Source organism: Panthera pardus, unplaced genomic scaffold (assembly GCF_024362965.1).
Source record: "Panthera pardus isolate Hobbes unplaced genomic scaffold, ASM2436296v1 HiC_scaffold_15, whole genome shotgun sequence".
NCBI classification, from domain to species: Eukaryota; Metazoa; Chordata; class Mammalia; order Carnivora; family Felidae; genus Panthera; species Panthera pardus.
In genome coordinates this window covers 63,385,471-63,398,159 of record NW_026526710.1, presented here as the reverse complement: position 1 = coordinate 63,398,159, position 12,689 = coordinate 63,385,471, and the positions used below count along the sequence as shown (strand labels likewise).

The 12,689-nt window shown below is 43.7% G+C and overlaps 1 protein-coding gene across 4 annotated transcripts in view; it reads left to right on the top strand.

Moving 5' to 3' along the window:
- The window catches only part of DYM (dymeclin), a 350,855-nt gene that overhangs the window by 231,846 nt on the left and 106,320 nt on the right, over nucleotides 1-12,689 (top strand). For all 4 annotated transcript variants that reach the window (XM_019464089.2, XM_053902680.1, XM_019464093.2 and 1 more), the window contains one exon: nucleotides 11,947-12,049. In XM_019464089.2, coding sequence (XP_019319634.1) covers nucleotides 11,947-12,049 — 103 coding nt within the window. The remainder of the gene's footprint in view (nucleotides 1-11,946; nucleotides 12,050-12,689) is intronic.

The following is a 12,689-nucleotide window of genomic DNA, read 5'->3' as shown; positions in this document are numbered from 1 at the left end:
GTCTCAGAGTATAAGCACCTAGCGTCTGGTCTTCCTTCATTCCTGGCTTAGGTTTCAGCCCTTGCTGGCCTCTCTTTTTTTTCTCTCTAGGCTAAATACTGAGTTTTCTCATCCATTGCCATGGCTTTAAATTCCGGTTGTGTGTTTTCAGTTCCCAAATACATGTCTTTAACTGGAATCTCTTTCCTAAAGCCGGAGTATCTACCTGAAACTTTCACTTGGATAGCAAACAGGCATCTCAAACTTACCCGTTTCCAAGAGGGGACCTCTGAGGGTCTCCTTGGAACCTGTTCCCCAGATAGTTTTTCCTGTCTCAGTAAGTGATGTGCTCACTTTTGTGATGCAAGTAAGTGAGTAAGTGATGTGCTCATTCCGTTTGCTCGGGGTTAAAAAACTTTGATGATCTCCTTGACTCTCCTCCTCTCTATCCCAAATCCGGTCTGGCAGCAACCGCAGGCAGCTCTGCCATCAATTAGTTTTGTACACACAGGAAAAATATTGGAGGATTACTCTCAGGAAAGACTGAGAAATGTGAGTCAATCGTATTTCTAGGTAAATGGGAGAGAATACTTGTTTTTCTAAGGTAGTAAAATAATGGAAAAAAGATACTGTCCTGGCTGTAAAGAATTAGCTGTTTGGCTCAAGTCGGAAACCAGATAAACTTTGAAATTTTAAACTTAACGAAGGTACATTCTTTTCAGGGGATGTTTTCCCTTTGTGTTTTATTTAGTGAACCAATAGCAGATACCTGCTGTGCACCAGCCATTGTTCTAGGCACTGGGAATATAACAGTGAACAAAACAGGTGGAAATCGCTGACAGCATGGAGCTTACATTCTAGTGCAGGAGTGAGGAAACTTTCTCCGAAGGACTAGATAGCAAATATCTCAGCCTTTGCCTGCCAGATGGTCTCTGTCATAACTACTCAACTTTGCCATTGTACCATGAAAGCAGCCATAAACAATACACGAATGAATGGATGTGGCTGTGTTCCAATAAAACTTTATTTGCAAAAACAGATGGCGGACCAGATTTGGTCTTCAAGCTGTATTCTGCCTACTTTTGTTCTAGTGGATGGAAACAATAAAAACATAAGAAGAGCATATAGTATTTTAGAAAGTGGTGTGTAGTGTGGAGAAAAAATAAAGCAACAGAGAGAAAATAGGATGTGCCAGGATTGGGTTGCAGTTTTGACTAGAGTGGTTGTGGTAGCCCCCAAAGAACAGATGAAGTTTGAACAAATACTTCAAGATGAAGGAGTAAAGCCCTACCAGACCCTAGCCTGTGTAAAAAGGAGGTTTGTCTTAAGAGATTCTTAGTGGGGAAGAGCTGACAAAAGAAATGTAGAAGGGGCACCTCGATGGCTCAGTCGGTTAAGTGTCCGACTTCTGATTTCAGTTCAGGTCTTGATCTCATGGTTCGTGAGTTCCAGCCCCGCGTCGGACTCCGTGCTGACAGTGCAGAGCCTGCTTGGGATTCTCTCTCTCCCTCTCTCTCTCTGCCCCATACTCTCCCTCTCCTTCTTCCTCTCTCTCTCCCTCCCTCTCTCTGCCCCGTACTCTCCCTCTCCTTCTTCCTCCCTCCCTCCCTCCCTCCCTCCCTCCCTCCCTCCCTCCCTCTTTCTCTCTCTCTCTCTCTCTCTCTCTCAAAATAAATTGAAAGAAAGAAAGAAAGAAAGAAAGAAAGAAAGAAAGAAAACAATGCAGATGTTGGGGCTCCAGAGGTGAGGTTCCAGAGACTTGAATTGAGGAGTCAGTACCTCCAGAGTATCTCTCTGCCTCTTGCTTTGTCTGTGCCTTTCTTGTCACTGTTTCAGCTTAGGCGGATTCCCTTTTCTTGCACCTGGGTTTTCTCTGTGAAACTAAATCATGACCATGGGCACCTCCAGATTAACATCTCTACAGTCTTCTAACCAAGGGGAACAGCAGTCTTTCTCACCATTCCCGTTCATAGATCAGAGACTTAGTATTGTTGAGATCCTGAAATCTTAGGGAAAGTTTCCGTCTGGCCCAACTTAGAACGTATGTTTGTCTTTGTGATCCAGGAAAACGGTATGATAATTAACTCAGCCTTGTGTCAGGAGAGTCGTTAGACATTTTTCAGGAGAGTAGTCACTTCTGTTCTTAAAAGAAGGGAGTAGGAGTGAATCATGAAGGAAGGGGCGGGGGGGGGGAATTCACTATAATCAGTAAAACAAATCTCCTGATAAAAGATCATACGGTGGTTATGAGTGCAAAATTGAAAGTCAGCTTACCAGGATATAAATTCTAGCTCTTCCACTTATGAGCAGTATAATCCTCGACAAATTAATTTACCTCTCTAATGCCTTAGTTTCCTTTGTATAATGTGATGATAATGGTAGTGCCCTCTTAAGCCTGTTGTGTATGAATTTAGTTAACAATTATAAAAGTTGAGTAAGGTGCTGGGCACAGAGGATGTTCTCAGTAAGTGACAGCTGCCATCATTATTTCTTCTCAGCATATGAAAGGATGGATAACGAGTGAGATACATCCTAGGAACATAAGGTTGCCTCAACATTCCATGCTTTATCAGTACAATCCACTATATTTAATAGACTTAAAAAGAAAACCACGTGATCTTCTTAGGTACAGAGAAAGCATTTGACAGAATTCATTGTCTATTCATGATTAAAAAAAAAAAATTCAGTTAACAAGGAATAGAAGGGATTTCCTCAACCTGATAATGGGCATCTATGGAACATTTATAGCTAAAATCATACTTAATGGTAAAATACTGAATGTATTCTTTCCTAGGATCAAGAAAATGACTAGGATATTCATTCTCACATTTATTCAGCATTATACTAAAGGTCCTAGGCAGTGCAGTGAGTCAACAAATCAGGATTAAAAAATCCTAATCTGCAAAAAAATAGGAAGAGATGAGTTTAACAAAGTCAAAGGATATAAGGTCAGTATATAACAATAATTGTATTTTGCTATTCGTGTGACAGTCAGAAATTGAAATTTGAAAGCAGTACTGTCTATGGTATCCTAAAAATATGCAGTAACTTAGGAATAAACATAACTCAAATACATGCAAGATGTGAATACCGAAAACTGTAAAGCATTGTGGAAAGAAATTTGAAAAGATCAGTCAAATCATGGTGTTGTGCACCTGAAATGAATATAACACTGCATGTCAACTGTACTTCAATAATAAAATTTTTTTAATTTTTTAAACATTTTTAAAAAAGAAATTAAAGAAGACTTAAATAAACTCGGTGATCCCATGTTCATGGATCAGAGACTTAGTATTGTTGAGATCCTGAAATTTATCTATACATTTAACACAGTCCTAATCAAAATCCCACCAGGCTTTTTGGTAGAAATTGACAAGTTGATTCTAAAATTTAGCCTGAGTGGCTCAGTTGGTTAAGCATCCGACTTCGGCTCAGGTCATGATCTCACAGTTCCGTGAGGTTGAGCCCCGTGTCGGGCTCTGTGCTGACAGCTCAGAGCCTGGAGCCTGCTTCAGATTCTGTGTGTGTGTGTGTGTCTCTCTCTGCCCCTTCCTTGCTCATGCTCTGTCTCTCAAAAATAAATAAACATTAAAAAAGGTTTTTGTTTAATTTATGTGGATATACAAAGGACCCAAAAGCAATTTTTAAAAAAAATTTTTTTTTCAACGTTTTTATTTATTTTGGGGACAGAGAGAGACAGAGCATGAACGGGGGAGGGTCAGAGAGAGAGGGAAACACAGAATCGGAAACAGGCTCCAGGCTCCGAGCCATCAGCCCAGAGCCTGACGCGGGGCTCGAACTCATGGACCGCGAGATCGTGACCTGGCTGAAGTCGGACGCCCAACCGACTGCGCCACCCAGGTGCCCCTCAAAAGCAATTTTGACAAAACTCAAATTGGAGAACTCACACTACCTGATTTCAAGGTATACTATAGATTACAACTAACATAGTCAAGGCAGTGTAGTATTGTTGGTGTGCAATAGAGTTGTAGACCAATGGAATGGAATAGAATCCAGAAGGAGACCCATTCATATATGCTCATATATGAAATTTTGACAAGCCTGTCAAGGTAGTTTAAGGAGGAAGGAATAGTCTTATCAACTAATGGTGCAGGAACAGTTAAACATTCACATGCAAAAAACCAAACCAATTACATAAACCCTGACTCTTGCTTTATGCCATACATACATCTGAATGGAGCACAAACCGTAAATAGGAGAGGTAAAACTACAAACCATATATAAGAAACCATAACCCAAGGCAAAAGTTTTTGGGTTAGGCAAAAGTTTTTTAGTACACAAAAAACACCACTTGCATTTTAAATTTTGATGAATTGGACTCGATCAAATTCTGAAATTTCCCCTTCAAAAGACACTGTTAAGAACAGGAAAAGAACCCCCCACCATCACCACCACCACTGGTCTAGGAGATAATTTACAAAGAAATACCCGATAAAGGACATACGTCTAGAATATATGAAGAACTCTTACAGACTCAGGAAGAAGAAGGAAAACAACCCATTGTTTAAAGGGCAAAAAAGATCTGAATACACACTTCAGCAAACAACACCCAAGAGCACAGGAACATTCCTCAGGGGATGCAGGTGAAAACCACAGCCAGATTTCACAGCCACTGGAAGGGCCAATGCTAAAGAGACTGAAATAGCAAGTGCCAGCAAGAACGTAGGGCACAGAACCTAGCAGTCCCACTTCAGGGATTTATTCAAGAGAAATGAAGACTTAGGTTCACGAGGAAACTTTTGTGAGAATGTTTATAGCAGCTTTATTCATAAGGGTCCAGAAGGGGAAACGGCCCAAGTGTCCATCAGCTAATTAATAAATAAATACATAAATAAATAAAAATTTAAAAAAAACATGAGGTTTGTTCCTACAATGGAAAACTACTCAGTGATAAAAAGGAATGAACTGCTGATACCAAACCCCGTGGATGAAGTGCTAAGTGGTAGAAACCAGACGCAAAAGAGTAGGTCTGGTACCGCAGCCACAGGAAACAGATCAGTGGTTGCTTGGGGCCAGGGCGGAGGGGGGGTGGAGGGGGTTGGAGGAGGGGGGAGGGAGGTGGAGGACGGGAGAGGGGGGTGGGGGGTGGAGGAGGGGATTGTCTACCAAGGGGCCGGGGACTGTCCTGGGGTAATGGACACGAGCTAGGTCATGATTATGGCGATGAGTCACATGCATGTTTATATTTTTCAAAACTCCTCGAATTGTATACTTAAAATTGGTTAATTGTAGTCTGTGCTGCTGATTCCTCAGTAAAGCTGATTAAAAATAAGGTGACCAGCCATGTGAGACTGTATTTAAGCGTCAGCTGAGGTGTGGAGAAGTTAGAAGTTAGTGTGGTTCGGAGGCAGGGTGAGCACAGGTTAGAGGAATCCTTCACAGAGGGTATGGAATCGACAGCATGCGGCTGTGCCTCGAAGGCCAGGCAGCATTTAGATGGGCAGAGAGGAGAGAGGGGGATTCCTGCGTGTGGAAGGAGTCACTGTCTACAGGGAAAACACGAAGCTTGGCGTAAGGAGGTTCGGTTTCTGTCCATAGCTCTGCCTTTAACATCCTGAATAATATTTTGTATTTCCTTGCATTTTAAAATGGCTCTTTAGGATTTCTAAGAGAGCTTGTGTGTTCACTACACTGTGACTTTAACCTTGGACGAACTACCAGTTGTACACCTAAGTTTCTTTACCTGCTCCCATTCTTTTGCGGAGTTAAGGTAGTCCTCGTTTCTCAGGGGACTGCTCTTATGAAGGAGGGACTGGGGTGTGGAGAGAAGGTGCCTAGAAGTTGTGAGGGGGAAGATTGTTGTGGGAGAAGTCTGCAGTATTCAAGGAGGGAGCCCCATGCCACCTCCTGAAAGTGACCTCCCAGTGTTGCCTCCCCTTTAGGGTATTACTCTAGCCTTTACCTTTTGACAGTGATGGCCACTCTTCCCTTGAGATCATTCTCTTGGCTTCCAGAATGTCTTTTCTCTTCTTGTTCTTCCCCTTCTATGTCTCTGGGGGGCCCTTTGCTGTTTCCCCTTTTAGTCATGGTGTCGCCCAGAATTTTGACCTTGATCTTCTTTTCTTACTTGCCACATTATCCTTGGGTGATCACCTGTAGTTGCGTGATGTCAGCGGATGCTGATAACCCTAAAAGGTCTCACCTCTCTCCCAAGCACCAGCTTCATGTTTCTGAACTGCCCACTTGGGTATCCCTGACCATCTCCATCTGGATATTCCTGAGCATCTCTGGGTTTTGTGGCAGAATCATTAAGAGCACAGATACTGGGCACTTGCGTGGCTTAGTTGGTTCAGTGACTGACTTCAGCTCAGGTCATGATCTCACGGTTCATGAGTTCAGGCCCCACACTGGGCTCTGTGCTGACAGCTCAGGGCCTTGGAGCCTGCTTCAGATTCTGTGTTTCCCTCTCTCTGCTCCTCCCCCACTTGCTCACGCACGTGCACACGTGCTCTCTTTCTCTCTCTCAAAAATAAATAAACATTTAAAAAACACAGATTCTGGAGTTTGCCTGCCTGAATTTGACTCCTGACTCCACCGCTAAGTAGCTGTGTGCCTTAAGCAAAGTACTCAACCTTTGCCTCGATTTCATCCTCCCTAGAAAGGATGGATAGTGATAATGTGCACCTCATGCGATTATTGTCGAGCAGTGTCTGACACACAGCGAGCCCTATGTGCGTCCTCGTAGCTACTGCTGCTGCTCTTTTCTTTAAGGCAGAGCCCTGGTCCTCCTGGGCCCTCTCCCTGCTCTTCTGCTCTTCCGTTCCTAGCACATACATTCACGTTCTCAGCCAGCTGCTGTTTCCCAAGTTGGGAACCTCGGAGTCGTCCATGACTTCCTTTCTGTCACTCTCTCTGTTGTCTCTTTGCCTTCCTGGTGGCTCAGACTGCTTTAGCTCGGTTACCTCCTCCGCTCTTGAGCAGCGTAGAAGTTACCTAAAGGATCTGCTTCTAGACCGTTCTCTTGGCAGCCCTTGTCTGTCCTTCCCTCTGGGGGTGGAGGAATCTTTCTACAGCAAGCACGCAGTTATGTACTTGTGCCTCACTCCTCGGGCTCTAGTTTTCAGACTTTGCTTCCTGGAGCCCTGGGGTTCTGTGGCGGGGACTGCCTGGCCACCGTGGGATGAGAGTGCACTGGGGAGAGATTGAGGACATAGACGAACGAGGAATGATCACTTCCTGCCCATCCCTTGCCCCATACTCCCCACCTGAACACCAGACACAACAGCTTCGCTTTTGCCTCTCCCGTTGTAGCCTTGCTGTCATAAAACTCTGGCATTCAGGATGAAGCCCAAGGTCTAAGTGAGACACGAGAGACGCTTCATAAACCATCCCCACTGGCAGCTCAGCCTTAACCCCGTGCTCTGCCGTGCGTGTGACACTCGGTGAGCGTGTGTGCCCTCCCATTGCCTGCACTTGGATGTCTGCTTTCCCTCGTGCTCTTTTCTCTGTCCAGATGACCTTTACCCTTTTGCCCCATTTCCTTGGCCGACTCCCAAGTGTTCCTTCGGATTCCGCTCAGGCATCACCTCCAGGGCTGACCTCCCGTTCCTGCCTTCAGGTGCAGCTGGGCAGCCTCATCTGTGTCCCCATAGCTCTCCGCGCCCATCTCCATCGCTGCACTGACGATAGAACCTTCTGTGTACGTTTGTCCCCAACGCAACCACCTCCTCCAGGAGGGCAGGACAAAGACCACGTTGCTTTTGCATGTCACTGTATCCCAGGCAACTTGCGCATTGCCCGGCACATAGAAGGTTCTTGGTAAATATTTGACTTCCTGCCTGCCTCAGTGACTTCGACAAGATGAACTGCAAACCCCTTAGCATGTTTTCTTTGACAGCCCATCCCTGTCTTGCTAAACTTCTCTCTTGCCCCCGCTCACCCCGTGGACTTGCGTCGTTCTGGCCTTGGTACTTCCCTCGAGTCTCTCTGTGCCTCTGTGGGCGCTGTTTCCCCTTCTGAGTTCCTCTTCCTCCCCCTGTACGTCTCCCAGCTAGCAACCCCCTAAACGTCAAGGCCACAGAAAGTAGGTTTCCTCCGAAATGTACCCAGCCTTCCTCTGTGTTCCCACAGCCTACTCTTAAGACCCATGGTGTTCTCCAATTTCAGAATTGCAGGCTTTTTGTTGTTGTTGTTTCTTATCACCTTAGATTTGAGCTCCTTGGGAACAAGGAACATGTCTCTTTCATCATTTTGGAAGACAGATGTTCCATTAGCTTCTTCTCCGCGTAGAATCAAGCCCCGGACTTTTGATCCTTCACATTCGGTCTCAGACATCTCCATTCTGGTCTCATCTCCTGTCACTGACTGTGCACCTTCAACTGCAGCCTTTTCAGCAGCTGGTGGTTTTTTTAGCTTGTGTCATGTTGGACTCACCGTACATATTCTACCCACATGCTGCTTTCTTTGCTGAAATGTTGGCTGTCGGGGCACCTGGGGGGGCTCAGTTGGTTAAGTGCCTGACTTTGGCTCGGGTCATGATCTCGTGATTCAAGAGTTCGAGCCCTGCGTCAGGCTCTGTGCTAGCACTGTGGAGCCTGCTTGGGACTCTCTCTCTCCCCCCTCTCTTTCTGACCCTACCCCTCTTGAGCTCTGTCTCTCAAAATAAATAAATAAACTTAAAAAAAAAAATGTTGGCTGTTAGCAGGAACTCTCTTGTCTTCAGGGTAGTGTATTCTTTTTATTCCAGTTTTCAAAATGTATATAGTATTTCAAGCATACGTCGAAGAGATAAATATAGCAATCCCTTATGTATGTATCTAGCGTAACAAAAACAACATTTTACATAGAGAGAGCGAGAGAGAGAAAGCAAGAGAGAGAAAGATTCGGAGAGAGCTAAATCCCTTATTTTTTCCCCTGTCTGATTCCATTTCCTTCCCTTCTTTCTCAGAGAATAATAGCTATCTTAAATGTAGTATTTATCACTTCCATATGTTTTATTCAAATGTTTTATCCATAGAGGACAGGTAGTATCATTTTTGCATTTTTAATACACTATTTAAATAATATCCTTTTGGTCACATTCTTCTCTAAGGGCCCAGCAAACAACATTGTTTTTGAGATGTATCCTTATTATTGCGTGTACCTTTAGAAAACTTTAAATTACTACATAGTTTTTCATTGTATGAATATCTCACAGTTTATTTACCCATTCCATTCTTCCTCAGTGTTCTGGTTGTTCCCAGTTTTTCAGTGTTGAACCAGTTTGTAGTGAACATTCTTGTATAAAAAGAAAAGTCTAATCTTTTAAAAACAAGCACTGTGGCAGCCATATCCTGAGTGAATAGTACAGTTGAAAGCCAGCAATTACCCGTTTACGTACAAACACCCTACGTCTTTACCGTGTACTCTGACCAGCATTAAGCCAGGGCTGGTACTTTGGTTGCAAAGCTTTCAGCAGACATTACTTTTCTCAGCAATCTGCAAGCCACGTCTCATACAAATTTAGGTCATTTTGCCTTAAAAATGTTAAATGCGAGCCAGAAATAGAATGTTTAAAAAAACAAAAAAAGAAGTTGAAAGCTCTGTGGCGGTTAAGACCTGAGGGGAAAGCCTGTTGTATTGTAGAAGAATAACAACTTGAAGTAAGCGTGACTTCTCGGCTTCTCCTTCACGATAGAAAGCTGGGAGTGACCTCAACTCCTCTGTTCCCAAAGCAGCTTTCTTAAGAGCAGCCAGGAATGGTGGCCACAGCTCCTTGAGGTGGACCATTGCAACATTATCTGCCCTTACTACTCAGATTTCCCATCATGCCCAGCGGAAAGAGTTTGTGTTTTTGCATTGAAGCTCACTTCCTGGTTTTGTCTTCTTCTAACAAGGAGAGCGGGTTGTTGGTATTCACTTTTAAAGTAAACAAACTAGCCTTTCTTCTCCAAAGGAAACCATTTCGAATCCTTTCTGCTTTGATTCCTACCGCTCGTTTAATGAGTTTCTTCAGGTTTGATGGAAGTTACCCTAGATTACCTCTGTTGTCCTCTGAAGGTGAGCTCAGGGCATGGACAGAACCCCCAGTTTGTTGAACCCATTAAGCAGCTCCCGAGTTCTGGTAGTTTGTGAACTCAGTAGAGTGTGCTGTCTTCTTCAGTGGCCCCCCCTTCTCCTCACACCGGGAAGCTCACTTCTTCCAGGAGCATTTATTGCTTTCCCTTCTTGTGTGGGCATTCGGTTCAGGCCTATGAGTCTTGCCATTCTCTATGCTAGAACTAACCATGCAAATTCTTTCAGTCTCAGAAAACTCCTCTAAAATTCCATTTGTTCCTGAAATGCACTGCGAGCAACAGAATCTTACCAATTTTTCTCTTTGTGCATTTCCGTGGGGATATACTTTACACACTATCCCAACCCCAACATATTTTTGCCTTTTATTTTCATTATTTACAGAATAACTTGTATATTTGAAAAATGTATACTGCTACACAGTTCACTGTTCTATTCTTTTCCATTATTCTTTTAGTCGGTAGTTTCACTTCAAGGAATTTATCCGGTAGATAGTCGCACCTCAGTATGCTAAAAATTATACAGAAGGGTGTTCAGCACAGTGCCGTTGATAGAAAAATAACTAAATGAAAGTGGAGACGTCGCAATGATTAATAATAGACTAGTTAAATTATGATATACCCGGATGTTTAGATAACCAAGTTACGGCACTCGGTGTTTATTGAATGGATCAAGAAATGCAAAAAGTATGAGGTGCAAAACTGTACGCATTTGGTGGTGGAATAAGAAAGATAGGGGCGCCTGGGTGGCGCAGTCGGTTAAGCGTCCGACTTCAGCCAGGTCACGATCTCGCGGTCCGTGAGTTCGAGCCCCGCGTCAGGCTCCGGGCTGATGGCTCGGAGCCTGGAGCCTGTTTCCGATTCTGTGTCTCCCTCTCTCTCTGCCCCTCCCCCGTTCATGCTCTGTCTCTCTCTGTCCCAAAAATAAATAAAAACGTTGAAAAAAGAAAGATAGATGTGTGTGTACAGCATTCCTTCATATACATGCCTTGTCGCATATAACATTTCTGGAATCACAGATAACGTAGTGCTGCTCCGTACTGGCTACCAGCGCGTCGTGGCAAATGGGTGTGAACGGCAAGCGTGAGGTTCGCTTTCAACCTCAAAAGGACAAACAAAGAAAACCAAACCTCAAATGGAGAAGACCCTTGGGCAGGTTTCTGGACCTCCCTCTTGCGTTTCTCTCCAGTCTAATGATCTGCCTGCAAATTCCACCTGCCACGCAGCCGCCAGTCCTTCCCTCTGTGATTTCAGCGCAGCACGACGCTGCTGCATGCTGCCGGGTGCCAGCTTTCCGTACCACAGTCCGGAAGGCTTGTCTAGGCGCACACTCTCTCGTAGGGACCACAGTCCTGCCCTGCGGGTGTTGTACGACATCTGGAAAATGTTGTCTCGTGTATCTCGTCCAGTTTTCCTAGGTGTTAATAGCAGGAAGGCTGTTCGGTACCAGTTAACCCATCATGGCCAGAAGTGGAAATCTTCTAATAAATGTATTTAAAGTCCTTGTTTTTGAGAAGAATGTAAAGCTGTGATAAGCGATAGACTGTATTACATTAGAAAAATAATCTGACCCAACACACTTATTTGAAAGATGAGAACATTGAGATACAAGTTCAAGTGACTAGTAATAGATCACGTTCCAAGTTACTCATAAAGTTCGTTCATATCCCAGACTGAGTCTCTGTCCACTACTGTGGAAAGAAAATTATCCCGTGTTTGAAATACGGTCTTTAAGCTGTCAAACTTTTTTTATGCTTTAGACTCCTTATAATTTAAACATTCTCCTCACTTCATTTTTTGTCTTTTTGGTAGTATTACTAATCCTGCTATTAACACAGGCATGAAAAAAGTCACTACATGTATATTTTAGAATAATTGACGTCTTGTGGAACTCTATAATTCTCTATAAAACCTAGAAAAGGAGATACTCATTCTTTTTTTTTTTTTTTTTCAGTTTGTTTTCCTTGCTGTCTAAAAAACACAACAAAGTTCTGGAACAAGCCACACAGTCCTTGAGAGGTTCACTGAGTTCCAATGATGTTCCTCTACCAGATTACGTAAGTAGTTACCTTACTTTGTCGGCAAGAGGTTTTCCTTTCATGGTTAGGTTCGTAAGAAACAGTACTCCTCTCTTCTCAGTGTCTGTCTATGGCCATGACGCCTCTACTGTGCAGAGAAAGGAGTGATGTCGCAAATCAAGGAAGAACTTTAAATGATTATTATCAAGTAGTTAAAGAAGTCAAACCTAAGCCAGTGATTGTTAATAATTTGGACTCTTGCGGGGCGCTTGGGTGACTCAGTCGGTTAAGCATCCAACTCTGTCTCAGCTCAGGTGTTGGTCTCAGCATTGTGAGTTCAAGCCTCGTGCTCTACGCCGGGCATGAAGCCTACTTAGAAAAAAAAAAATAGGACTTGTTACCTTAGGCAAGAAACCCACTCAAACTATTACATAAAAGCACAAGGAGCAGTTTTATAGAAACTATGCAAAGGTTTCTCACTGAACTCAAGGGGGACAGGTACACCTAGATATCAGAGAACCAGAACCTGAAATTGAAAAGCCTTTTGGATTCAAGAATATTTTGTCTTTCTGAGGCTTTAGTTTAGTTTAGTTTCCAGGCTCTGCTTCCTTTTGCTTCGGTATTATTCTTGTGCTGCTATCGGCCAGATTTCCCCATTCGTTGACTGGGACCTAAAACA